The following is a 27,287-nucleotide window of genomic DNA, read 5'->3' as shown; positions in this document are numbered from 1 at the left end:
TTTGCCAGAACATGCAAAAATTTTATGATGAAGAGCTAAGCAAAATACTAGCCAGTTCTTGAGTATTTGCATATCTGACAGCTTCTATTTTCAGATTTTATTGATGAGATTAAACATACTAAGTAATAAAGTACTTTAGGAGTTCTATTCTAAGTTTCATTTGATTTTATTCTCCCACAGTACCAGCAATGAGCAGGAAAGCATTTGTAATAATTCAGAGACAGTAGGAAAGTAGGGTTCAGCCAGAATGGTGCTTTATTACCGTATGTCAGGTAGGCCCACCTGGCTCTAGAATATATGAGGAGAACAGAAGATTCTGAGCCATGAAGTAAAATGGGTAATGTAGAAAACTTTGTTTTTCCTCAGACTGTCTCAGGATACATTCATTATTCAAGGCCTGAATTTTTGTTACTTCTCAAAATATGTATGTATCAGTGTCCAGGGATAGTCACCCAGGACATTACAAAGGTAAATGAGAATGACTTTGAAGATGACTTACTTTAGCCTTACCCACCTGTGCTCCAGTAATTGAATTGCTTGATATGGGTGTCTATATACTTAAAACTAAACTTCAATTTCAGATTTTGCTGAAGAAATAAAATCTGCATCCCTTAAAACTCCAGTTTGTATTATACTCAAGGTCAAGAACATGATCTCAAGGGAAAGTATTTGAAACAACTAGGGCAGTCATAATAACCTTATGTTATTTTTCTTAAATCTAATAAAAAACTTATAGATTAATAAAAATTTATAGCTTATATGGCATTTTTCACATCCATTTTTATTTTTCATTTATATGGAAAAGGAAACTGAGATTTGTAAACACTAAGTATGTTGCCCAAGGTCACTTAACTCTTAAACTCTACACAAGTCTTTTGGCTCCTAGTCCGGTATTTTTTCCAGTACATTAAATAGTAGTTTGAAGAGAGAGAGAGAGGAAGAGAGAGAGGGAGAAAGAAAGCAATAAAAGGAAGAGATAAAAGGAAAAGGGCAAATATGCAACCAATTTCCACTGTGAGGACACGTATTATTTAAGACCTACGAATTACTGAGATCTACTTTGAACAGACTGTTTTCTCATATCATTTTAGCTTTAAAACAAGTCTAGAAATTAAATCACTTATAGATCAGAAACTGGAGGCTTAGAGAGTAAAGTAAGTTAGCCAGGTTACGTGACTCAGTAATTGGCAGAACTCAATGAAAACTCAGGTCTTTCAGTTAAGTCTCTCATTATTAATTGCAGTATTGTTAGAATAGCATAGCAAAATATGTATGTGTGGATATATGTATGCAGATCCTCCTAGACATCTCTAGGTGGGAGAATTTTAAGACAATTAATGTTTATGTGAGGAGTTTATAAATGTCACTATAAGTATTAGAAATGCTATACCAAAAATAGACACTGATTGTTTTTAATACATTACCTAATACTTAGTCTGTATATCATTTGAATGCCATTAATTTATTTTTCCACTTATAATTATCCAGCCATAATTCAAACAAATATTTATTCTATAGCTACCATGGGCAAGTTCATTGAAAATGAATCATTACAGATTCTTCCCACAAGCTTACAGTCTGATAGGGGAGATTAAATGTCCACTAAAATGCATATAAATAGTCAGCGATAATGGCTATATATAGTACTGTGCTTTAGGAGATGAGAGGAGAGAATGATTGTTGCTTGAGAGTTCAGTGAAGTTTGTGCGTGATTGGTAGAGTGACTTTCTCTCAAGCCACTGGAAAAGTGCTGACAGCAGGTTCTGTAAATCGGACAGGAAGGAGCGCGACATGTAGAAGATATTGCTGAGGTAGAACCTGGAGAATTCAGATACTGGACATGACACAGGGAAGGGGGAGGAATCAAGAGATCCCAGTAAGTGCTCTGCATCTCAGTGCCCAGGAGAATGCAGGGAAGGACAAAGGAAACATCTTAGATGGAAGACTAGGAGATTTGTTTCCTGACTGCACTGTATGTACTAGTCAAGAAACCAGATGACGTTGAAACTGACAAGCACTCCTATTTACTTTTAAATATTATTTGTTATAAAAATGATTTTCTAAATCTTCCAAGAGAGACTCAGATTCAAGACATCACTAGTGCCCTTGACTATTCCTTCTTCCTTGTCACCATTCTCTTGCTCCTTCCTGAGTCCTTCAGTTCTCCTGCCGCACATCTCCCATCTGCCCTCTTCTCTCCTTTCTGAGCACTCCCATGTTTTTCTGGATTGTGGGCACCATGATGCAGAGGTATGCATACCTCGCTTTTCCTGTCAGGCTATCTCTCACCCATAAATTGCCAGGAACTCAGGCTCCACCTACGCATCACATTTCCTCTGTGCTCTCACATCTTGTTGCCGGGTCTGTTGTGTAAGCAGCTCCCAGTCCTACTGCTGTCCCTGCCTCAGGCTGATGCTGCTGTCATCGCTTGGCATGCTGCTCAAGGCTGAATTCTAGGTGCTTGGCTCGGGCCACTAGGTGCAGCAGGGCCATACTCTGCTTAGGACTGCTTCTTGTGCCCTTCGTCTGTATATAATTTAAAAGCCATGAATTTATTTTTGAATGAGGTACCATTAAGACCTACAGAGAAGACCTAGCAGAAAGACTCGTTGTGTAGGAGGAACGATAGCCCTGCCTCTCCTATGTTGGGCTCTTCTGGAGGTTCTCCACTGCAGTATAGCTTAAGCCTCAAAGTGTTCTTCCTTTTGTTAGGCTTTATCCATACCCAGCCTTACTCCCCACGGGGCCTTATACGGTATAAGGGTGGCAAGGTTCTTGCAACAGCTATTTGCACTCAATGCCTTTGCCGTCTTCAGTCTTCATTCTAGAATCTAACTCAAGGTGCTAGACTTTCTCATTTCTCATGGTGAATTTTCTCTTAGAGTCTTATAGAAACTGCCAGTTTCCTCTCTTTCGGTTAGAGTCCTGCCAGCCAAGTAAACATGCCTGAACCCTAATCGTTAGTATAATTAGAGTTCTTTTCTAAGAAGGGTGCTTAGCTTTCACCAAAAGAAATCAGTGGTAATGGTAATTGGGTTGGAATTATATCATGTCTGGCATCGATATCCCATATTCAATCTTCTTAGGCTCAATAGCCTGTAATACATTAACTAAATCTGAAAGAAAAATAATCACTTAAAATACTACCACCCTGAATTGATTTTTTACACTTGCTCTCTCTTATCTCTCAACTTTTATATTTAGAAAAACGGCATTAATTTTTCTGTTTTCTACCTATATTTCTGTGTGCACGCACACATGTGTGTATGTATCTATATATAATAAATTGAGATGTAACTGTTTCTTAATTATCTCTGCTAAAAGTTAAAAGGCCATGCCTGGTCTACCCTAATGAGGTCCTATTAAGAAGCTGGTAGCAGCTACCAGAGGGAAGTCTAAGTACCTGGGAAGAATTAAGAAACCTTTCTTGAACTTACTCTAAAGCCTCATTCCCATTTCAGTGGCTGGAATTTAATTACCTTTCTGTGCTCCTTGAAGTGCCCCTAACTAGATAGGAAGACAGGAGACCTCAAAGGATTAAGTGAAACTGTGCAAGTCTAAATTTATTTCAGTTTAAAAAAATCATGTAAATTGCTCTCTAAACCATTAGTCCATATTTGTTTTTTTTTTTTAATAAATTAAAAAACAATGTTAAACCCCTCTAATCTCTAAGCAAGATTTGTGATGCAGCTAGGTGGGCCTATATTGATGGGAAGGCCCCATATGTCCTTTGGGGTAGAGAAACTCTAGTTTGAAAGTGATTTTAGATAATTGGAAGGAAGAGATCCAGAGATGGAGTAACCAGGGAGGAATTATAAATATTATAAATATTTCCACTTTTACCTATTTGATAATTTTCCTCCAGATTTTCTTTCTTGCTTCTTGTGTTTGACCTCCTTACTTGATTTTTCTAATGCCTTTGACCCTATAGAACTGCATTTCTATTTCTCATTGTGTGTTTTCTATTCTTATCTTCAACTTTTGCTTCTCCTTAGACAAAGCTTTTCTTTTCTAACAATTTGACTTCCCCTTTGCTCCAGCCATTAACTTTTGCTGACTCCTGAGTTTTCAGTTTAGACTCCTTTCTGCCACTCACGAAACCTTTTGTGAGCAACTCTGTTTTAATAAAACTCCTGTGGTTTTTGTATCCTAGAATAAAGCTAAGGGGATAATGGAAAGCCTGAGAATTCCTTAACTACAACTACTTTAATAATAGTGAAAGCAACTTGCACCTGAGCATTAGGGTGAGGGAAGCTATATTTAATCTGAATACTTTTCTACAAGACACATTTGACATCACATCATTTGTTATCTTTTCTGGAGTTGAAAGACTTCGCTTCATGGACACTTTTCTAACAAATATTTAGACATTCCAACATTCACATTGATGAATTGTCCTATGGCTTTACCAGTTAATGAGAGACATCTAATTCAGCACTTAACCCATAAGGGGACTTTGATGTAAATTTTCTAGGACATTTCATCAGAAATAACCAGATTGAACTGATTCTGCCAAGTGAGAAGACCTAGCAGGAAGGCTGGTTGTCACGAGGAGCAAATTGATATCTAAAGAACATTGCTCTTGTTCTGTGTGCAGTGTTTATAAAAATATTATCAGCAGTGCACATTTTTAATCTAGTGAAAATTTGGCAGCATCGCTGAAATCCTTTCTAGCAGAGCATTCAGAATGACTTTAAATAAACAGAGCCAGCAGCCAGGAAATGCAAACTTCAGCAAATTTACTGCAGTAAGTGATAGCTACCAAAAGGCTTTTATCCTTGGTTAGAATTAAATAATTTACTCTTCGCTATCACTAAATGTTTTAAAATTATCTCTGTGCATTTATATGTGTGTGTTTAGTTCAGTATAATTATTCCTTCTTGCCACTCTTGATTTTAAATCCTGAAAATGGATCATGGTTCTCCCTAGGTTATTAGTATATAATTTGCCCTCCAGTTAACTGCCCTGTCCTGAATGTACAGAGCCACAGCTGTGAATGACTCCCAGAGTGTCTTTAACTAATTAGCAACCAGACACCATTAAATAAAAAAGTTAGAATGGAGCCTTTAACTGGTAGGCTTCTACAAGCATATATAAAGCTTTGTTTTATTTTTTAGGTTAAGTTTAATAGCAAATTCTAACAGCATGGACTGTTCCACATATTTATCAGTAGACTTTTTTTCCTATTTCTTTTTCACATACTTTTGTTCTTAATTCATTTTTTTAAAGAAAATTAGAAACATCTTTTCACATTCATTCTACCTACAGAGATTTTACTTTTTCCTCCCTTTTCCCTTTCTTGTAGGTTAAGAAAATTTACATATTTTTTCTTACACAGGAAGAACGCCAAAATGTTATTTCAAATCATTTTTCCATTTTATTTATCCAACTTTCATTCAACAGACCACTTAATCTATATCTTGAAATCCACTGGGCAATAAAGATATAGCTTTACATGCATTTGGAGGATTTAATGGATTAACTTATATGGAACACATGTAACACTGCTTGGCATGTGTTATACACATCTCTGATATTATTATTACTGTTGTTATCTTACAACTGAGGTCCAAAGAGATGAAAGTGATTTGCCCAAGTCATTAGGAGTATCTGGTTAGATAATCAGGGTAGGTACAATTATACACATTTTACAGATAGTCTCAAGACCTAAGGAGTAGCCACAGTTCTAGAACTAGTAAGTGTAGAGCTTGGGTTACAATGTTGCATTTAAATATCTAGCCTAGTATGCTCACTATAATATCAGGAATACACATATAAAAAGATGAATCTCAACATGTATGCAGTTGATGACGCGTTTCAGCTGCACGGGTTCACTGATACATGGATTTTTAAAATAAACATCATACGTTACTGTAAATGTATTTTCCCTTGTGATTTTCTTAATAGCATCTTCTTTTCTCTAGCTTTACTAAAATAATACAGTCTATAATACATATAACATACAAAATACGTGTCAATTGATTGTTTATGTTATTGGTTAAGCTTCTGGTCAACATCAGCTGCAGCAACTTCTTTATAGAAACATCGCCAAAGGCAAGGGAAGCAAGGGCAAAAATGAACTATTGGGACTTCATCAAGTTAAAAAGATTTTGCATAGCAAAAGAAACAGTCAACAAAACCAAGAGACAACCAACAGAATGCGAGACGATATTTGCAAATGACATATCAGATAAAGGGCTAGTATCCAAAAATCTATGAAGAACTTATCAAACTCAACACCCAAAGAACAAATGATCCAATCAAGAAATGGGCAGAAGACATGAACGGATATTTTTCCAAAGAGGACATCCAAATGGCCAACAGACACATGAAAAAGTGCTCAACATCGCTCGGCATCAGGGAAATCCAAATCAAAACCTCAATGAGATACCACCTCATACCAGTCAGAATGGCTAAAATTAACAAGTCAGGAAATGACAGATGTTGGCGGGGATGCGGAGAAAGGGGAACCCTCCTACACTGTTGGTGGGAATGCAAGCTGGTGCAGCCACTCTGGAAAACATTATGGAGGTTCCTCAAAACGTTGAAAATAGAGCTACCCTATGACCCAGCAATTGCACTACTGGGTATTTACCCCAAAGATACAAATGTAGGGATCCAAAGGGGTATGTGCACCCCGATGTTTATAGCAGCAATGTCCACAATAGCCAAACTCTCGAAAGAGCCAAGAAGTCCATTGACAGATGAATGGATAAAGAAGATGTGGTATATATACACAATGGAATATTATGCAGCTACAAAAAGGAATGAGATCTTGCCATTTGCAACGACATGGATGGAACTGGAGGGTGTTATGCTGAGTGAAATAAGTCAATCAGAGAAAGACATGTATCATATGACCTCACTGATATGAGGAATTCTTAATCTCAGGAAACAAAGTGAGGGTTGCTGGAGTGGTGGGGGGTGGGACGGATGGGGTGGCTGGGTGATAGACAGTGGGGAAGGTATGTGCTATGGTGAGTGCTGTGAATTGTTCAAGACTGTTGAATCACAGATCTGTACCTCTGAAACAAATAATACAATATATGTTAAAAAAAAAAAAAAGAAGAAGATAGCAGGAGGGGAAGAATGAAGCAGGGGAATCGGAGGGGGAGATGAACCATGAGAGACGATGGACTCTGAAAAACAAACTGAGGGTTCTAGAGGGGAGGACAGTTGGGGGATGGGTTAGCCTGGTGATGGGTATTAAGGAGGGCATGTACTGAATGGAGCACTGGGTGTTATATGCAAACAATGGATCATGGAACACTACATCACAAACTAATGATGTAATGTATGGTGATTAACATAACATAATAAAAAAAAGCTTCTGGTCAACAATAGGCTACTTGTAGTTAAGTTTTGGGGGAATCAAAAGTTATGCATGGATTTTTCAACTGTGTGAGTGGTAGGCATCCTTAATCCCCCATTGTTCAAGGGCCAACTGTACTTACTGAAATAGGACTGAGTTTAAAGCTTTGACACGTGTATATTGACTACCTTTATTCTTTTAAAAATTCCCTCTTAAAAACCTAAAGCTCAAAAATATAATTAAGCATGATGGGCCATTGTTACTTCTTGGCAGGATTGTCCACATTTAACAGTGCAGGTGTATTTCCCATATTCTCTTATTCCAGAAATATTCATTTGTGAATCAGAGCATCTTGGTTAATCTCTTTTATATTAATGGAATGCAGTGATACTTGCACTTTAAGTAGATCAACTCAATGTGTAGTAATAGATTTATACCAAATGACAGTTTCAGTTCCAAGAAGGAGATAAGTTATGTTTAATAATTATACTCCACAACTGTAAAACTCATAATCTGAACTTATTGTGTGAAGTATCTAGGATACCCAATTTACTTAGTCTTCCTGAATAAGAAATATACCTAAATACACATTAGAAAGCATGTACTTATAGGTGTTAGAATTTTTAATACTAGAATATTTAAGATATGGTTTTAATTTTCATGATCTTAACAACTGATTTCCCTTTTCTGAGAACTGAAACTTAGGTTTTTTTTAATATTCTAGTCAAATTTATTTTCAGGGTTCACATGCTGGCAGAACATTGTAAGAATTTACTATGACCTATTAATATGATAAACATACTGATTTTTATTATTTGTTATACTCTCCCTAATATTCCCATACTATCTTATTAAACATAAAGTTCTATATTTTGGCATTGCATTAAGTTGTCATAATTCTCCTTTCAAGTGTGAAATCACACTGGGTTGCTTTATCTTTTTAATTAAGTGTTAATCAATGGTCTTTTATTGTATTTGAAGTAATATATAAATTTCTCTGAAGATACCAAAAAACTGCTTATGCTCATTGCCTGGAAAAACTATTTTTTAATGGTCAAATCTGGCCATGTTTTATTGAACAATGGATTCATGTTGATATAAGCAATGCAATATGGTTTCTTAGGTCATTCCTACAGGAAGTGATGATTCAATCTCTTAAAAAAGTAAAATAGACTTTCTTCATAATGCCAAGCAACTAGTGAATGTTTTCTCCTTTGACAGCAGATTTTTCACTGAGTTCACTAGATTAGTGTTTGTCATTATTTAGATATAATCCTGTGCTTTTTTAAACCAACAAATTGCTGATGAAGAATATTATTTCTGGGTTATATTTTAGCAACCATAATGCCAAAAAATAAGGTACTTAGCTGATGTCTGAATTGTTAGCACTGATTATTACCTCTTCTAGGAACAACTGTCTTGGTGTACCAGTAGAGTTTGCCAGAGAATTCATGACTTTATAACTCAGATAAAACTATTTTGTCTCTACCATATCCTCCTTCTCTTCCTACGTTGCAATATCATCTTTCCCTAGGGCAATTTTAAGACTTTCAGAAGTCCGTGGTGCTCTTATTATAGATGCACTACATACATTATATCAAACATGTTAAAAAGTTTCCCCTTCCCAAATAATATAAAGTTGATATATAACTGTTATATATGTATAGGATACAATGGCTTAGAGAACATAATATTATAATTTGTAAACTTTTATATATTTTGACATTCTATTTTGCAGCTTTCATTTTTAGATCTAATACATTTTCTATTAAAACTTCAGATGTATCTGTGGGCCCTTGAAAAATTACAACACTCTTGCCTTTGGTCTATGGCGATAGTAACTCTTTTTCTTTGCTCTTCTCCCTCTACTTTACATTTTAGACACATTTTTCCATCACTCCCATAGGTTATTTTTTTCTTTCATTGTCATTTTCACGATCTGCGTCCTCCAACAATTTTATTTTTTGACATCTTTTTCTACCTTTCAAAATCTCGACTACTTGTCACCTCTTTTAAGATACACTTTTCTTTTTTTTTTTTCCTCTCTCTAGGTTCAGTTGTATCTTCTCCCCCTTTGATTAGTATGTACAAATGATGTATTCTCAGGCGTCAGTTTATGTGAAGTGGAATATATATGGTGTTTTCCTGGAGAACCAGTGTCTTCATCATCACGTTTTTCTCCCAGGTGGATATATCACCAGTGAATATCCTCCAAACACTTCATTTCCGTTGTTGTTAATACTTACTGATATCTATTCTGACTTCGACTCTTCCTTTCTCATTCAGTAAGTCAACAAATAGACTTCGAGAAACATTATATACTTTACTAAGTTCTTAAATTTAAATTCAAACATTTTTAAATGGAGGGTATATTAGTTTTCTAGGGCTTCCATAACAAAATACCAGAGACTTGGTGGCTTAAATAACAGACATTTATTTTCTCACACTTCTGGAGTCTAGGAGTCTGAGATCAAAGTGCCAGCAGGGTTGGATTATTTCTTCTAAGGTCTCTTTCCTTGGCTTGCCGATGGCTGCCTTTCCTCTCTTTGTCCACATGGTCTTTCTGCTGCATGTGTGGGTGTCCTAGTCTCCTCTTCTTACAAACACACCAATCATAAGGGATTCGGGCCCACCCCAATGAACTCATTTTAACTTTATGTCTTTAAAGACCCTATCTCTAAATACAGTCATATTCTGAGGTGGTGGGGGGGGGTTAGGATTTCAACATATGAATTTTGGAGGGAAAAGTGACACAATTCGGCCCATAACAGAGGGTGATAATAAATAAAATAAATGTCATGACACACACAATATCCATACCACACATACTGGTAGTTGTTGTCATGAAGAGGTGAGATTCTAACTCTTATTATGAAATCACTTTGGCGAAGGGAACATCTGGACTTTTACCTATTATGTGGGACTGGGCAATGTTTTTTTCTACCATAACCTGAATCTTGTAAAGGCTCTTGACCCAGAGTTATATATAAATATATATAATACATATATATTTAATTAACAGAAAATATTATATATTAGCTGTAAGTTAGCTCATGTTTGAGAAAGTCCTCCCTGCCCTACCCACACATGCTATTCTGTTTCCCAAATCTTGAGATGTCATTTGCATTGCTTATGATGGCTAAAGATGTGAGAAATCCTCCATTTCCTTATCATCACCTCCCTAATCTGCTCTCTGCTACTCCCATTTTTATTGTTCCCACTCTAAACAACCTAAAATGGATAGTATACTTATCTCTTGGCTACTGACGGTTTGGTAGAATCTAGTGTGCCTCAGTTCTGTGCTGGTCTGCTTCAATTATTCCACCACAAGAGAGATGAAACTTCTTTCTTTCTTTCTTTCTTTTTTTTTCCTGCCCACTTACTCCAACACAGTTCTAGGAGCTGGAACTAATAGCAGTGAACCAGTCAAAATTCTTGTTTTCAAGTTGGTCCAAGTGTCAGGGCCTGAAGTGTCCACCTGATCCCTTCCCCTCCTGGTGTCTCCATAGGCAAACCATTCATCAAGGATTTTGTATCCAAGTTCTAAATGTTTGTAACCCAAGATGATGAATGCTTACATGGATGTAGTTGGTGCTAAAAAGCAGGTGGAACTGAAGGAAAAAAAACAAAAACCCAAAAAACCACAACCTCTCAATCAAGTGTTGGAACTCCAACACACATCTAAAATGCTTCCTGCAAGAGTAGTTGCAGTTAAGGAAGAAAGTCTGAAGCTAAAATCAGAAAATCAAGTTCATGGACAATATATAGAAAACTTCATATCATTATCTAGTGTTTTTCAAACAACTGACACAAAAAACAAAGAAAAGTTAGGGATTCATCTTTCTGTCTTATGGAATTGCTGCCAATCTTCTTTTAAAAACCTTGGATCAATTCCAAATGTTATAGTATTTTTGTTTGTGGCTTAATTGAATTGTTATGAAGATAATGTCAGATCTAGGCAAGATTAGGAGCATAACAGAAGACTTCCATGAGTTTGTGTATTATATTAGTCCATGAAAACATGCAAATATAGTGTAGGGACTTTATAATTAGTAATGCATACATTTATGGAACATGAAAGTAAATGTTTGATTGAATTTGCTTTGATTTATAGGTTTAGCACTATCTTTTATTATAGGCATAGTAAAAAATACAAGAGAGTAACCATTATGCCGTGAAAAAGTTGGGCTAAATCATGTATTGAATGCACAAATTTATGCATCCTATCCACCATCTTATGCCTCTTCTCCATTTGCTTCTCACTTTCTCATTTCCCTTCCCCTAAGGAAAAAAATTGGTTTCAGTTTTGTAAAAGTAATTTCAACAGTTAATCATCTATGAGAGTAGCCTAAACTTTAATTGCTAAAACATAACCAAAATAAGGTACTTTTTCAGTTAGGGCTTGTTATATTCGGTAGTAAGATAGGATTGTTGGTTTCTCTTTAATCAATTAAAAACAAAGCTACAGGGGCGCCTGGGTGGCTCAGTTGGTTGGGCGACTGCCTTCGGCTCCGGTCATGGTCCTGGAGTCCCGGGATCGAGTCCCGCATTGGGCTCCCTGCTCAGCGGGGAGTCTGCTTCTCCCTCTGACCCTCCCCCCTCTCATGTGCTCTCTCTCTCATTCTCTCTCTCTCAAATAAATAAATAAAATCTTTAAAAAACAAAACAAAAAATAGAGCTACAAAAATGAAGATTTTTGTTGAAACTGAGTTGTAAAATTGGGAAGATTTATTGTTAAAAACTTTCCCCCCCGAAACAAATAATACATTATATGTTAATTAATTGAATTTAAATAAAAACAAAACAAAACAAGACAAAAACTTTCTCTTGTACAAAATAATCTACTCGGTATCTGAAAAGATAAGCTCTGGTTGCGTGTATGTCTGAAATATAAAATTTTGAGGAAAAAATAGAAATAGGATGGGAAAGTACTTGGTAAACTGTAGTAACCAGGTCCAAATGTTCTTACTCCAGATCTGTGTTATCTCTGGCCCAGACGAGATCTTTGGGGACTATATATGCAAACCACATCTAGAAGAGAATGGTTACAAGTGTTTGGACTCAAGGTTTATTTGTAGTACCCAGCAGATCAACTTTTGCAAAATCCCATAAGAGTTAGTTAGTATCAAAATCATGAATAAGAGTTTTACATGTATACTAATTGATTCTTGTTATTTTATCTCCTTTCTTCTCTGAAAATTTCCCGTGAACCCTACTTCTTTGCAGACTTTTAGTCATTCTTTAACAATTTTTTAAACTTTAGTTTGTAGATTCCATTAGGTAAGGAAATTAGTATCAGAAAAAGTGTTAAAATGTTAAATAGAGAAAGAGATCCGCTAATCCAGCTTATGGTTGTTAGATTTGGGCTACTTTTAATCATGGAATAATTTTATGTTTGTGTTGGTGTGAGATTCGATGAATGACTTTAGCTGTATGAATATATGTAATAGTCATATCACAAACATTTTGTATCCATCTTGCAACCTAATTTGCAAACGTTTAAAATTGTGTTACAATTTTGCTTTGCTGTTTAATTAAAAAAAAAAAAACTGTCTCAGGATTGTTGCAGGATTTCTTTTCCTTTAGTGCCTGCAGTTAGTCCTTGGTCCCGCCGCTTTGAAGAAAGAAGAGGTAGACCAGATGAAGAGTGGTGGGCAGCAAAGCAAAGTTTATTGAGCCGTATTACAAAGCTTCTGAAGAGGGAGGGGACCCAAGAGGGTTGTCATTTGGCATTTAAATCTAGGGGTTTTTATGGGCTCTTTCGTGTGGGCTGTTTTAATCTGATTAGCCCTCCATGCACCTGTCATCCAATCAGGTTTTTTTTTTAAATTTTTTTATTGTTATGTTAATCACCATACATTACATCATTAGTTCTTGATGTAGTGTTCCATGATTCATTGTTTGTGCATAACACCCAGTGCTCCACGCAGAATGTGCCCTCCTTAATACCCATCACCAGGCTAACCCATCCCCTCACCCCCCTCCCCTCTAGAACCCTCAGTTTGTTTTTCAGAGTCCATCGTCTCTCATGGTTCGTCTCCCCCTCCGACTTACTCCCCCCTTCATTCTTCCCCTCCTGCTATCTTCTTCTTTTTCTTTTTTCTTAACATATGTTGCATTATTTGTTTCAGAAGTACAGATCTGTGATTCAACAGTCTTGCACAATTCACAGCGCTCACCATAGCACATACCCTACCCAATCAGGTTTTGGTCCATGTGCTCATCTACCCATCAGGTAGCTGTTCACGTTGAAAAGGGTGGTGTTTTGTTGCCTTGGGGATGAAGTCGGCAGTGGCCGCCACTACCCTAAGGCATGGCAGCCGCAGGCTACCAGATCAAGCTCTTTGTTTAAATATCCACTGGCTGTTGAGCTCCACCACCACCCCCCCCCCCCACCACGTGGGTTAGGACACCCAAGGCCATTCCCTTCCTTTCTGTCACCTACAAGTTGTAAGTCCTCCCAGTAGGAAAACTTAAAGCTGAAAGCTGGGTCATTGAGTAAAGCTTAGAATAACAGAATGGGGTTTCTTTCCTTTTAAGGGTAGTTTCCTCTTCAGACGGGGCACCCTTGTCCCTGCCAGCCTTTCTTCCAACTATCTTTCATTAAGGATTAAAAAAACAAAACAAAACAAAGTTCTTGTCTTCATAGAGGTTTATTCTTTTGGAGGGGTGAGGGGAACAACCAAAAAGCAAGAACGTATGAGAGCTATGGGGGGGGGGAAGAAGTGGCTTACTGAATTATAATAATAGGTGAAAGACCTCCATTAATAATTTGACAAATGCTGCTAATGGAATTGTTAAGACTACGATATGCATTTCAAGAGAAAGATATTCTAGACTGAGAGAACAGTAAGATCTTAAGGGGAAAGAGGTTGCTTCGCTCATTCAAGGACGTAAACTTTACAGTCATTTATTCATTCAACAAACTTAAATATTTTGTTAGCACCTACCATGTGCTAGAAAGTGACCTTGCTTCTGATGATTCAAAAGTGAACAAAAACAGACAGGGAGAGAGGGGTCAAGTAGAGTAAATGGACCTTAATTACATTAATACATATAGAATTATAATTCTAACATGTGATGTGATGGGGGAGATTGGAGGAATGACAACTTCTAATAGGAGAATTTGAACTGTCCAAGCAAATTAGAATTGACTTTGTGGCAGAACTGATACTTGAAGAATAAGTAGGAGTTGCTTAGGTGAGGAGGGGAAAGGGTATTGACCGATAAGGAAGTATGATCAGATTTGAGTCATGAGGACTTTTTTTTTTTCCCCAGAAAGTTGAAAATACCCTATGGGAAGTTGCTCCCAGAACATTCTGGAGAACATCCCCCTTTTGTATCATTCTGCCATGACGGGAGGTGAGTTACCTTCCCCTGCCCCTCGTAAATCTGTCCTGGAATATTAAAATAGCACTGGGTCTCCTGTATTGATTGAGAGAGTTGTTTGAATAAGAGGCAGGGTAAAACACTGTCATCAAGGTGAAGAAGAAGTGTGTCTAGGAAGGTGTGTCCTGGAGGAGTTCTATGTCTTGAGCTGAGCTGGAAAGAAAGGTGGAGATTTGGTATCAGGGGAAGGTGATTGCTTTACTCACTGTGGCAAGAGTCACAGACTTAGAGAAGCAAGACTAATCGTTTAACATAATCAGTACAAACCAAGCAATCTGTTAGTCCTCCTTTTAAAAAAATAATTGTGGTTATCTCTTTCTTTTTCTTGAATTTTAAATACTCAAGATCATCCTGCTCTCTGCATCTATTATTTATATCCACTCCCCAGATCGCCTATATTGTTGCCCTTTTCCTATCTCTTACATCACATTTGGCCCTTCTCCCTTCCCAGAGATAAACCTTTCAATTATACCCTGGTTAGACTTCATTGTAATTAGAGTTAGTCCATTGCTCATCCACCATGTCACTTTTCACAGTTTTTATTTACCTGTGGTTAGCCATGCTCCGGAAGTAGATGATCCTCTTTCTGATATATCGTTAAGGTCGAGAGAAGCCAAACGCTGTGTCACAATGCCGATGTCATTCACCTCACTTCATCTCATCAGGTAGTCATTTTGTCATATCACATAAGTACATGAAGAAGAGTACAATAAGATACTTGGAGAAAGAGAGAGACCACATTCACATAACTTTTATTATGGCATATTGTTAGAATTGCTCTATTTTATTACCGGTTATCATTAATCTCTTAGTGTGCCTAATTTATAAAGTAAACGTTATCATAGGTATGCATGTATAGGAAAAAAACATAGTATATATAAGGTTCAGTATTATCTGCAATTTCAGGCATCCACTGGGGGGCTTGGAACGTTATCCCCCATGGATAAGGGGGGGCTATGGTACCACCTTTTCAAACTCATTGGCCTCTTTTTGTTTGTTTGTTTGTTTTTCTTTTTGTTATCTACTCTTTAAAACAGCTCTTACTTAGGCTTCTTCCTGATTATTTTGGTATGGCTCCATGTCTGGTTCCTTTTAATTTCCAGTTCAATTAAAAATACTTTTAATATTATTTTTATAGGATCTCATCTTGCAAATTATCACAGCATTGTCCTTTCAACACAAAAGCTGATATTTGAAGAAGCAGGAAGCATATTTATTTTAACTAGTCATGTAGATAAAAAAAATGACAAATGAAAAACTAATAGATGAGTTTTCTTTCCTTTTATAGGTATTTTTTCAAGTAGAATAATAAATATATATGTATACACATATATATAGTAAATTTTCTGAAGGCAAAGGATTTGGCTCATTTAATGTCCATACTCAGCACCCAGGCCCAGTCTGGGCCCATAAAACATGTTTAATAAATGACTACATACCTAATAAATGGGGAGGGCAAATGAAGAAAGGTCTGCATTGCAGATCCCAGGAAAGGCTGGGATCTCATAAAGATATCATGATATTTTATGTGGGTTCTGTTCAGATTCTTTCTTGACAAAGTCCTTTTAAATCAGTGGTTCAAACTTGGGTGTGCCTCAGTATCACCCACAGAGCCTGATAAAGCATGGCCCTGCACCCAGAATTTCTGATTCAGTATGTCTGAGGTGGTTAATAGCTCACAAGTTCCCAGGTGATGTTGCCATTCTGGGAACTTTGCTTTGAGAAGCAGTGTGTTAAATCTAGTATCACAAAAGGACAGGGAGCTAGTAAGAAGCACTGCAACTTTATTGATCCCTTGGTTAAGGGTGTATTTTCCTCTTTCAGTCTGGCTCTCCACTCTAGTCAGGCTGCATAATCTCCTCTTGATTTCATCTACTTGATGTTCATCTCAATCATGGGTAGGATTAACGTTTTGAGGGGAGATTAGTATTTGATTTCTTTTCTTTTTTTTTGAAACAGAAAACACAAACATAGAAGATGACAATTTGCTCAGCTTTTGCTGATCCTACAGAGGTGAAATAATCGCTACTCCTGGGTCTTTCAGAGAAGTAAGAAAGAAGTTAGAATAACTTTACAGATGGAATGAACTAAAATAATAATGTGTATATAATTTTATGAGGTAGCACATCAAATCATGGAGGGCAGGATAGCTTATTTAATAAAGGTATTGAGAAAATTGACTGTTTTATCTCATACATCAACAGAAATTCTAATATATTAATTAGATGTTTAAAAAGGTATAAAGACTTGAAGAAAGTAAAGGTTCACCTCAAAAATTCAAGTTTATTTTGATAATTTATTTGTCTATAGAGTAAGTAGTCTCAGATAGGAAAAGCTTTTCTAAACAGGAGCCCATGAAAGCAACCATGAAAGAAGATCGACAGGTTCGAGTAAATGAAAAATCAAACAAGCAAATACACAAAGAGGTACTCTGTCAAAAACCACAATAAACAAACATGCTGGTAGAAAGGAAAAGATTATTACAAACTTTCTAAAGTATATTTTAACTGTTTATTATTGCAGAGTCTTGGAGGTTTTACCTTTTGACAGATTTCAAATAAATTATTCTAGGGAAATATTTATGGCGGTACATAAATGGATGGTGAAAGGATACACAACACAGAGTGCTAATGCTGGCACACCCCTTTGATAACAACAATAGAGTTCGATACGTGAATGGGGGGGACAATGGTGGATGAAAATATCAGAGAGCATTTGAAGGGTGTTGCACATAAATACTGCCTGAAAAATACGGCACGACGTAGCATGTAATGGATAATGAAAAAAAACAGGGCGCAAGATTACATGATTCTCTTTTGGTTTTTAAAATAATCTGTTTTCAGGATATAGATTGGAAAAAGAAGAATCAAAATTTTGGAAGTGTTTGTTTACTTCTGCACTGTAGGATTATATGCAATTTTCTCCTTTTGACTTACCTGTTTCCCCACTATTTTCCATCAAAGTTGTGTTATTTTTTAAATTAAACAATGTGATACAATTATATTCTCTTTTTTTTCTCACAAATAGTTACATAAAAGCCCTGTTGACCCCATCCTCATACTCAGCTTTGAATTCTTGCATTATGTAGAGGGGAAAAGTTGAGAATTTATCTCTGGGTCCTTAGGAATTTTCTCTATGCAATTCAAAATGGATTTGGTTGGCTGGCCAATATAAACTCCACTCCATGGCCCTCTGTCCTCCCTGTCCTAGCTGCTCTGTGAAGGCATAAAAATATGACTCTCCAACTTTACATGTTGGCCAAAAGAAAAGATTTCAGAGGAGAGCTCTAAACTGTGCTGCTCTTGCATCTGTCTTGCTTAATAACCCTCCTTCCCTTAACTGAGAAAGAAAAAAAAAAAAAAAAAAAAGAAAAGAAAAAGAAAAGTATTTTACTGGTTTGGAAAATATTTCTAGAGATCACTGTCTCCAACTGTGCTTGTTCTTGCTGTCTGTTCTGGTCCATTAGATAAACATGGTGTTCAACCGCCAGGCGGTTGTTGATATATTTGGCAACACTGATAATGTGATCTATGTTTAGGAGGAAGTGGATGCGTCATTCCGTGGGGGCATAGGTTTTCTGAAAGTAATTGTTCCTTTCTCAAGGAAAAGTTAGGTCATTGAACTTCAAGTTCTCACTATGAGCTTGAGTATTTTTATTTTGTCATCTGTACTTTTTTCTATTGCTGTTATTGGAATTTTAGATTAATCTTTGGGCTTCTTCTCAGAAGTAGTAAGTACTAATTGGCAAGAAATGCAAACCTGGTCACTTCTGACTTTTAGGATACAATTAGAGTAATAAGGAAAATGAAGGGTCTTGTTAATCTTAGCATATTTCTTAAATATCCATCAATCACAGCTTTTAGTGTTTTCATTTGTGATCTGCAAGTTTAAAAGCATACATAAAGAGCCTTAAATCTCAAAGTTCTGTCTCACATACATAGGTCATATATATATAGTCTGTGTGTGTACATATGTATATATAATAAATATGTTATATATACATACATAGACATAGGCTCTATGTAGTCAGTGTGTGTGATGTATACAAGCACACAGACTGTAAAGGCTATATGTATGTATGTATGTATATAACATACACACGTACTATATGTAACATATATTCATACAGATATGTGTGCACAGACTATATAGAGAGAGACCACATGTACTTTATATGCATGTATAAATGATGTATGCATATAATGAAATAGTTGGAAGAAAGGCAGACGGGGACAAGCCCACCCCCCATCCCCCCAGAGGAAACCACCCTTAAAAGGATTTAACACTACCCTGGAAGGAGCCCTCCACACTTTCCCACATGATAGGTAGACGATAAAAACCTGATTGGGTGACAGGCCCATGGAGGGTTAATCAGATTAAAACAGCCCATAAAAACTACTACATCTAAACTCCAAATAGGCTACCGTCTCGGGTCCCCTCCCTCTTTGGGAGCTTTGTACTATCGCTCAATAAACTTTGCTTTGCTGCCCACCACTCTTCATCTGGTCTATCTCTTCACTCTTCAAAGAACCACAGGTACTAGAAATCTTGTAACACACATATATGTATATGAATATATATATATATATATATATATACATACATATATACATATATATGAATACCTATGAAGCATATATATATATATATATATAGTTTTTCTTTACATATAATTCCTGTAGAAGGGATTTGAACACATTTTATCAAATAAAAGTTTGGACATAAAAGGGCATGAAGTCTGGGACAATGGAATGCCTTGCCCCGTCCAGCTGAGTTCTAAACACCTTCAGTGATAGGATTTCTAAGATTTCTCCTGGGAGGGATTCCATTATCTAATAGTTTTCACTGGGAGGAAGTTTCCCAGATAGGCTTAATGGTCCTCTTCTCAACTGATTCCATAAAATCTCATCACGCCCCATCCCCCCACCTGAGCAATTCCTCGCCTCTTGGCATTTACTTTGTTGCAGCAATGGAAGGCAATAATCGGCTCTTCAGCTGTCATCAAGTCAGGATATTTTTAGCTCTTCTGATCTTCTTTTTTAAGTGGTATAGGTATGTGTACACACATATGCATATCACACGTACACAGTCACCACCGTGGCTTTATTTGGTGTTTATAGAACACTCCAAATCTTATCACTATTTCAGATGTGGATTAACCTAATTTACATGAGAAGCCATTTTTGGCTGCCTTTTTTTGTGAATTCTTTATGTTCACACGTGGCCACTAACAATGTTCTAGCTTTCACTCGCATTTTATAAAAGTTGGTTATATGTGACAGGGCAGAGCCTAACAGTCCCTAGGCTCTGGTAAAGGTTGCTTATGGCTGTGGTTTGGGGTGGAGACAATGCAAAAAAGGTAGAATCTATAACAAATGCCTTCAACCCCATTCAGTTCCATTAGGAATGGGAATTTTTTTCACGGGGAAGATAGATATTTTTACCTACCTTTTAGAAAGCGACATTTTTTGAAATCAGGGTAGCTGGGACCTATAGTCTCTACTATCATGGCAGGAAGCTGTTATTATTTTTAAATTATTTACAAGTATTTCCCTACCTCATGCAGTTTTTATTTTTACAGTGTACAGTTCAGGGTTTTAAAGCTAGCTCATGGATGAGGAAAGAAAATGAAACTATGCTCATCTTTTGCCCTTCCTCTCTTTTTCTTCCTCTGGCCTCCATCTCCCTGCATCACCCCCTTTTCCCTCCTGCTCTCTGTTCTTGTCCCACTTTCCTTTGCTGCCTCAAACCCCAGGTCCTCCTTTTCCCTCTCCTTGGCCTTCCTCCTCTCCCTGTTTCTAGTTCTCTCTTGAGGAGATTTATTTTTGACCTTCAAGCACCCTGTTGCTGTCAGTCTTTGGGTTTCCCCCACCCTGGGGATTATTTCCTGGGCCCTGCCCGGGGGGAACTCAAAGACTGAAGGAAGGATCTTTCTTTCTTACCCTCAGATCCCGTCTGTATCATAGCGTGGTCTGAGTACTACATGATCTAGACTAAATGGAAAAAGATTTCCTAGAAGAAGTATTTTCTTAAGTATCAAAGATTAGCCTTGATATCTTCATTTATCTTGACATTTATTAATCTCAATCAAATTCTACTCTCTGTGTATAAAAAAAAAATTGAAATTCAATGCAATGACCTTAGAGGTATCGTGGTTATGAAAAGCTTCTTTAAAATATATTCAATAACATCTCTCTAATTAGAAGTAATTTAAAATGTGTAGGTATCTTAAAAAGCATATTTATTTTGAGTGAGAACTGGTGTGTTCTGTTACTTTTAATCATGAAATAGTCAACCTTTGTCTAGCCATCCAAGGCTGCTCTAAGAACTGTGAATGTTGTACAACTTATTATGAGTTATGGCTTTCTGAAATTTGAAATTGAGACCACAAGCACAAATGACTATATATATTGTTTGTCCCATTTTTATTTGTTCATCCAGGTATTAGGAATCTATTTTATGTTGAGGGGAGGAGAGTTATTGTTAAAAAACTCCTTACGTATTTTCAACCAGGACTGCCTGGTAACTATTTTGGCCATTAGTAATTACCAAATCAGCTAGGAAAGTCGTTTATTTCCATTTTGTTGATTCAGTGAATAATTGTCACATTTGCAATTTACATTGCAGGGTAGTATGGCAGGGTCTCTATTGCCAGACAGTGTCTGTGATTGTGTCTGCATCTGAACCTTGTCTCCTCCCCATCCTAGCTGGATGTTCTTGGGAAAGTCATTTAGCCTTTTTTGTTTCCTCTTCGTAAAAAGTATAAGAGCATAGAACCAAATTAATAGATATGTTTCCATGATTAAATGAGGTAATCCGTGAAAGCACATTGAATGCTACCTGACACATAGTAAGTATTATGATGATAAAGATGGGAGTCCAGATACTGCCAATATCCCAAATAACTGTTTCACAGAAGAAAGGCTCTATACATGCCAAAGAGTAAGACTCACCGTTTAAAGTTTAAGGAATCTGTTTACAAGTAGGGAAAAGAAGAACAAAAACAAAACACAGTTCCTACAAAGCCCATTAAATTGCCATCTTATCTGTTCAAGTCCAGCCCCTTTAATCAGTTTCCAGGACACACACGTGTCAGCTGACATACCTGCGAGGTGACTCACCTTATTCCAATTAAACTAGATTGAGATTAAAAACAAACAAGCCAACAGCTGAAATGTGACATGTGGGTCAGACTCTTCTGAGTCCAGTGGGGTAGCTCAGCAGAGATCAGAATGCTCTTCAAAAACCAACAACCAATTGGCACATGTCTCTAGGCGTGCTTGGAGTCTACAGGGCCAAATGGTGGAGTATCCTGGCAGTGCCAAAAATTCTTCTTTGATGACACAGAAAAGAAAACTTCTTTCAAAGTAGTTATGCAACCCGAGAGAACACAATGCATCCACTGTGTGCATCCTGGGGCTGTCTATGAACACATTATTTCTATATTTTTCTCTGCTGTAAACTTCAACACTGAAGACCAACATTATTTCAAGTAAACACTCTTACTTTTTCTTTGTAAAAACATGCCACAGAGAGCACAAGGTATTATTTCTCTATTCATTTCTCTCGTTAAAGTAGACATTTCTATTTTAATGGTCAATTATATCATAATCTGAATTTGCCACAAGTCTTTTTTTAATATTTAAAAACTCTTTGCACTGTTTTATTTTTTAATACTTAAATATAAAAATCAAGGTTAGAAAATGTACAAAACAATAGTGCATCTTACGAATTCTCATTAGGGAAAGAGTTTTTATTCACTCCATACTGTTGGCATTTCTCAATTTCAGTAATCATTAATATTTTTAAAAGCTGCCAGCAGATGCTTACAACATTTCTTTTAGATACTATTACCATCAGAGACAGATTTCAATTACCTCTTTAACTCTTACTGTCATTTCTCTATTGTTTTCAAAGTATTACTAATTCTTCCAAGTTCATTTGTATTCTGTAAGATTCTTCTTGTATCCAAGCAACTCTCCCTGTAAAGTGACTTTTTTGTGTGTGGATGACATATTCAGAACATAACCCTGCATGTAAATATATATATGTATGTATTTTTTTTTTAAATAATTTTCATGGAACTACTCAGAAAGAAACCTGAACTTTGGGAGTAAACAGCTATTCCTGAAAGTTCTCTTGTCTATGTCACCCTGGCTATTTAAACAATTTAGATGTCTCTCTTTTGAAGACATTTTTTAAAAAAATGTTGATTCTTCTCTGCTTTCAGAGGTGATTCAGGTCATCAAGATAATTCTAAAACAGAAAATATAAAAGAAGAAAATGAAAATCTCCCAAGATAACCATGGGATAACCAAGGCAATAAGGGGCCAATTCAATAAATACAAACGCGTGATACTTCAGAATTGGGCAGAGAGCCAAAGAACCAGTGAGGCAATCTGCAGATTCTGATGCAAAAGAAAAACTCCAATGACTCCTTACATTCATCTCGACTGAGAAAACCATTAGAGACTATTTCACTTCCACTTTCCCTTATGAAGCATATCCTTGAGATTGACACATGCAGAATTTTTAAGAATATATTTATGTAAGGCATACAATTCTTCTATGAAAGCAAGTGCAACTAAGAGTTTAAAGACGTGTGCTCAGGGTGAAGAGGGGAAATGTGTGAGTAGAGACTTGCTGATGTATGACTGAGAAGTAATCCAGCAGAGTAATGATGAGTGCCTAGGCTGTAGCAGCAGGCAGCTCTGACACTTGGAGGTTGTGCCATTTGGGGTCAGGTCATCTTTCTCTGCTGCGGTCTCCTCATCATCAAAAAGGGGATATCAGTATTAATCTCACTCTCATAAAGTTGTTCTAGGATTACATAAATCCAGCTTCATAAAACATATAAAGTGCGGGGCGCCTGGGTGATTCAGTTGGTAAGTGTCTGCCTTCAGCTTGTGTCATGATCCCAGGGTCCTGAGATAGAGCCCTGCGTTGGGCTCCCTGCTTCTCCCTCTCCCTCTGCCCCTGCCCATGCTCATGCTCTCTCTCTCTCTCTCTCTCAAATAAATAAAATCTTTATATATATATATGTACATATATATATATATATATATATGCAGAAAATAAAATATATATGTATATATAAAGTCCTCCAAACAGTGTCTGGTGTTTATGTTCTATGTAAGTTTTGTTTGTTTGTTTTTTTTAAAAATAGACTAATTTTTAAAGCAGTGTTAGGTTTACAGGAAAATATCTGTACTTTCTCAGAGATTTCCTATATACCCCTTGCCCCACACATGCATGGCCTCCCCCACTATCTACATCATTCACCAAAGTGATGTATTTGTTACAACGGATGAACCTACACTGACATGTCATTATCACCCAAAGTCCATAGTTTACATTAGGGTTCACTGTTGGTGTTGCACATTCTGTGGGATTTGACATATGCATTAGCGCATATACTTTAAAAATAAAAAAAGTGGTTTGAGTGTTAGGAGTTAAATTGTGACACTTTGGAGGGATTGTTAATGAAATTCCTTTCCATAAGGAAACTGGTAATTCTCCCTCAAGCCCCTTCACCATCCACTGAAGGTTGTGATGAGGGAGTCAATTAGTGGTTAAACTTACATGACTTAATGGGGAAAAAAAATGTGGTTTTTGTAAGAGGAAATCATGATGACTGGACCGTTATGGTTCTTTGTAAGGTCATGACAAATGGGAAAGACATAGATAAAATTTAAAGCTTAGAAAAAGTAAAAGAAAGTCTTTATATTAATGAAGATAATATTTTGGTGTTGTATTTTGCAGCAGACTAATTAGCTTTTGATGAATTGCTTGTAGTGAATTCTAACAAAATAAAATGTATTATTTTGGAGAAAGGGAAATGATATGAAACTCACTGCCTGGAAAGAGAATAGGTTGAAAACATAAATTAGTGTAAGATCAATTTAGATAAATTCATAAATTACTGATCTATATTAATGGAAGGCAGAGATTTACTCACTTGCACCCTGGAGTAGATACCTGTGCAAATATAACCAATATCTATATATTTCATGGTGATACTTCTCAACAGGCTACCATACTAACATACAAAATGTGCCTTGCCTCAGCCACCTGAAGAAAAGCCATACAGAAACAGGCCTGATTGAGACAATGTTCTAGAAAGGCCATTACTATCAAAAGGGGTTTGGGGGCACCTGGGTGGCTCAGTCGGTTAAGCGTCTGCCTTCAGCTTGGGTCATGATCCCAGGGTCCTGGGATAGAGTCCCGCATCGGGCTCCCTGCTCAGTGGGGAGCCTGCTTCTCCCTCTGCCTCTGCCCTCCCCCCTGCTCGTGCTCTCTCTCTCTCACACTCTCTCTCTCAAATAAATAAATAAAATCTTAAAAAAAAGGGGGGGGGATTAGATTCCTTTGGGTATTAAAATCTTGACTATAATGGCTAAGAGAAAATTATTATATATTCATATAAGCCAAGACCTAAAAGAAATCTTTACTTAATAACTATAGAAAAGTACAAATGGATTAAGTGAAAATAACTGGCTCTACGATATGAAATAACCTCATCCACAGGGCCAGGCTCCCCTACTCCTGATCTGCTACCTCATGAATCCACTCTCATGTCAGTTAACATACTCTGTTGTAACTGCTTATCTAAAATGACAGTTTTCTTCTTTTTTCTGTAGGATTTTATTTATTTGAGAGAGCACAAGCAGGGGGAACAGCAGGGGGAGAGAGAGAAGCAGGCTCTCCGCTAAGCAGGGAGCCCACCGAGGAACTTGATTCCAGGACCCGGGATTGTGACCTGGGCTGAAGGCAGACACTTAACCAACTGAGCCACCCACGTGCCCCTAAAAATGACAGAGTCTTCTTTAGAACTGGAGAAGTTCATTCATTCATTCAGCAGATACTTATTGAGCATCTACTACATGAGGAAGTCACAAGTCTGAAAGTGAGCAATAAAAACAAAGCTCATGCCTTCCTCTAGCTAAGAGAAAATAAATACTGGTGATTAGAATGAAAGAGAATTACGTGCATGTTACAAACGTGACTAGCATAAATACGTGTCACAGATTTAGAAAGCTCTGTAATGAAGTTCTGATATACCCTATCAATTTATCTCCACTCAGCTTACGGTGAGGATGCTTAGAGAACACTTGTCTGTGTTCTGCTATAGTCTAAGTTTCTTTTCCTTCATTGTCCAATACGTGCACATGCCTGGTGCATGGGGGACAGGGTGGGAATGCATGTGCACTTTTGGGTAATTCTCTATTTCATATTCCTGAACTGGAATTGAACAGATACCGGAGATTTTTGTTACTGTTTGTGTCACTTTCTTGGTGTGTACGTATAGCAAGTACTCAAGGCTTAGTATCAGTTGAGTCCCTTTAATGCAATGTTGCTGAGGAGGATTTGCTTCCTTCCAGTATGCTACAAGACATGTGGCTCACTTGCTTTCTGTATTTATTAGTCAGGGAAATGCTGGTCCCTTTCTCGTGAATATTCTGTGGCCTGGGTTTCCTACTGTGTGTGGCAGTATAAGGAGAGTTATAGTCCAAACTTCCTTGTAATGACAGGATGACTTCCTGCCTGATTGGAGTCTAAGAAGAAACACCATGGAGATTCACACACGGAATGACCAGAGTCTGCCTGGGTAACACTTAAACCCACTGTTACCCTCCTCCCTGCTCCTCCCCTCCCCCCACCGGGATTCAGCCGTCAAAGTGGTGTCCCATTTACTCATGCCCAGTAGTATGTGGAGTGCACTACCAATATCTGCAATGAAATATTATGCTTTTTGGATAATTGTTCTGATCATTTATGTCTTTTCTTATTAAAAACATATATATAGCTCTCAAAGAGGAAAGAGAAGGAAGGGGGCGGGGAAGAAATCGCATCTTAGAGGTACGCGGGCTGCTTAATTTTTTTCATTTATTTAGTCATCACATTAATATTTCCTTATAAGTCACATTTTAAATAAAACAAAACTGAGGGTCAGAGAGGTTGACTAATTTTACACACATCGCATGGTGAGGAAGCAGAGCCAGTGATCTTCCTGCTACGCAGTAAGTTTCACAAAGTGGAGAATTAAGACCTCAGTAACACTAACCAAGAAACACTGCATTAATTATACGGATGGTTCATGCCGGGTAGTTCTTGGGTCTGAATTATATGCATCATTGGCATATATTTTTTTACTTTGTGTGGAGAAATGGAGACTGAAGACCAGATATTAAAAAAAGAATGTGTAAATGTGTAAATGTTTGTTTTGGAATGCACTGAGATAGTCCCTTAAATTCCTTTCACCTTACCTTTCTTCCACATCTTAGTCTTAATTACACATTTTTTTTTTTATTGAGGCAACAAATTCCTTCCTCTTTAGATCTGTGCCCCACAACAACCCAGAGCCCAGAACATAAACAAAGACACATTTGGAAGCTCCTGCAGAGACCTATATCCAAGATCAGCAGATCCTGCAATTTGCTATTTTCCTCCTCCCGCCTGCTCTCCTCAGATGGGGCTTATGTAAGTCTCCCCGGAGCAATGCATGTATGGTTTTAGGGAGAGGACTGAACATGCTGGCTGAGCTGTTATATTAGACCACAGTAAAGGGGTAAAAGGCTAATACTTA

The 27,287-nt window shown here is 37.1% G+C and overlaps 1 protein-coding gene and 1 long non-coding RNA gene across 2 annotated transcripts; one reads left to right on the top strand and one right to left on the bottom strand.

The window, feature by feature from the left end:
• Window positions 1-10,833: 10,833 nt before the first annotated feature.
• On the top strand, window positions 10,834-11,238 carry LOC118357134 (short coiled-coil protein B-like). Its single transcript, XM_035728325.1, has one exon. The coding sequence runs from the start codon at window positions 10,876-10,878 to the stop codon at window positions 11,236-11,238; it is 363 nt and encodes a 120-aa protein (XP_035584218.1). The 5' UTR covers window positions 10,834-10,875.
• Window positions 11,239-13,969: 2,731 nt separating this feature from the next.
• Window positions 13,970-21,937, bottom strand: LOC113927522. The gene is made up of 3 exons (XR_003521657.2): window positions 21,823-21,937; window positions 15,249-15,418; window positions 13,970-14,854 (listed from the first exon to the last, which is right to left on the bottom strand). It is a non-coding gene; the product is annotated as an uncharacterized LOC113927522 (long non-coding RNA).
• Window positions 21,938-27,287: the final 5,350 nt, after the last annotated feature.

The sequence above is a fragment of the Zalophus californianus genome, chromosome 7 (assembly GCF_009762305.2).
Source record: "Zalophus californianus isolate mZalCal1 chromosome 7, mZalCal1.pri.v2, whole genome shotgun sequence".
Classification (NCBI taxonomy): domain Eukaryota; kingdom Metazoa; phylum Chordata; class Mammalia; order Carnivora; family Otariidae; genus Zalophus; species Zalophus californianus.
Note: the sequence above shows the minus strand (reverse complement) of the source record. Positions and strands in the feature narration are given on the sequence as shown.

Excerpts from the sequence above, each read along its gene's own strand:
- LOC118357134 (XM_035728325.1), top strand. The coding sequence starts at position 10,876 with ATGATGAATGCTTACATGGATGTAGTTGGTGCTAAAAAGCAGGTGGAA.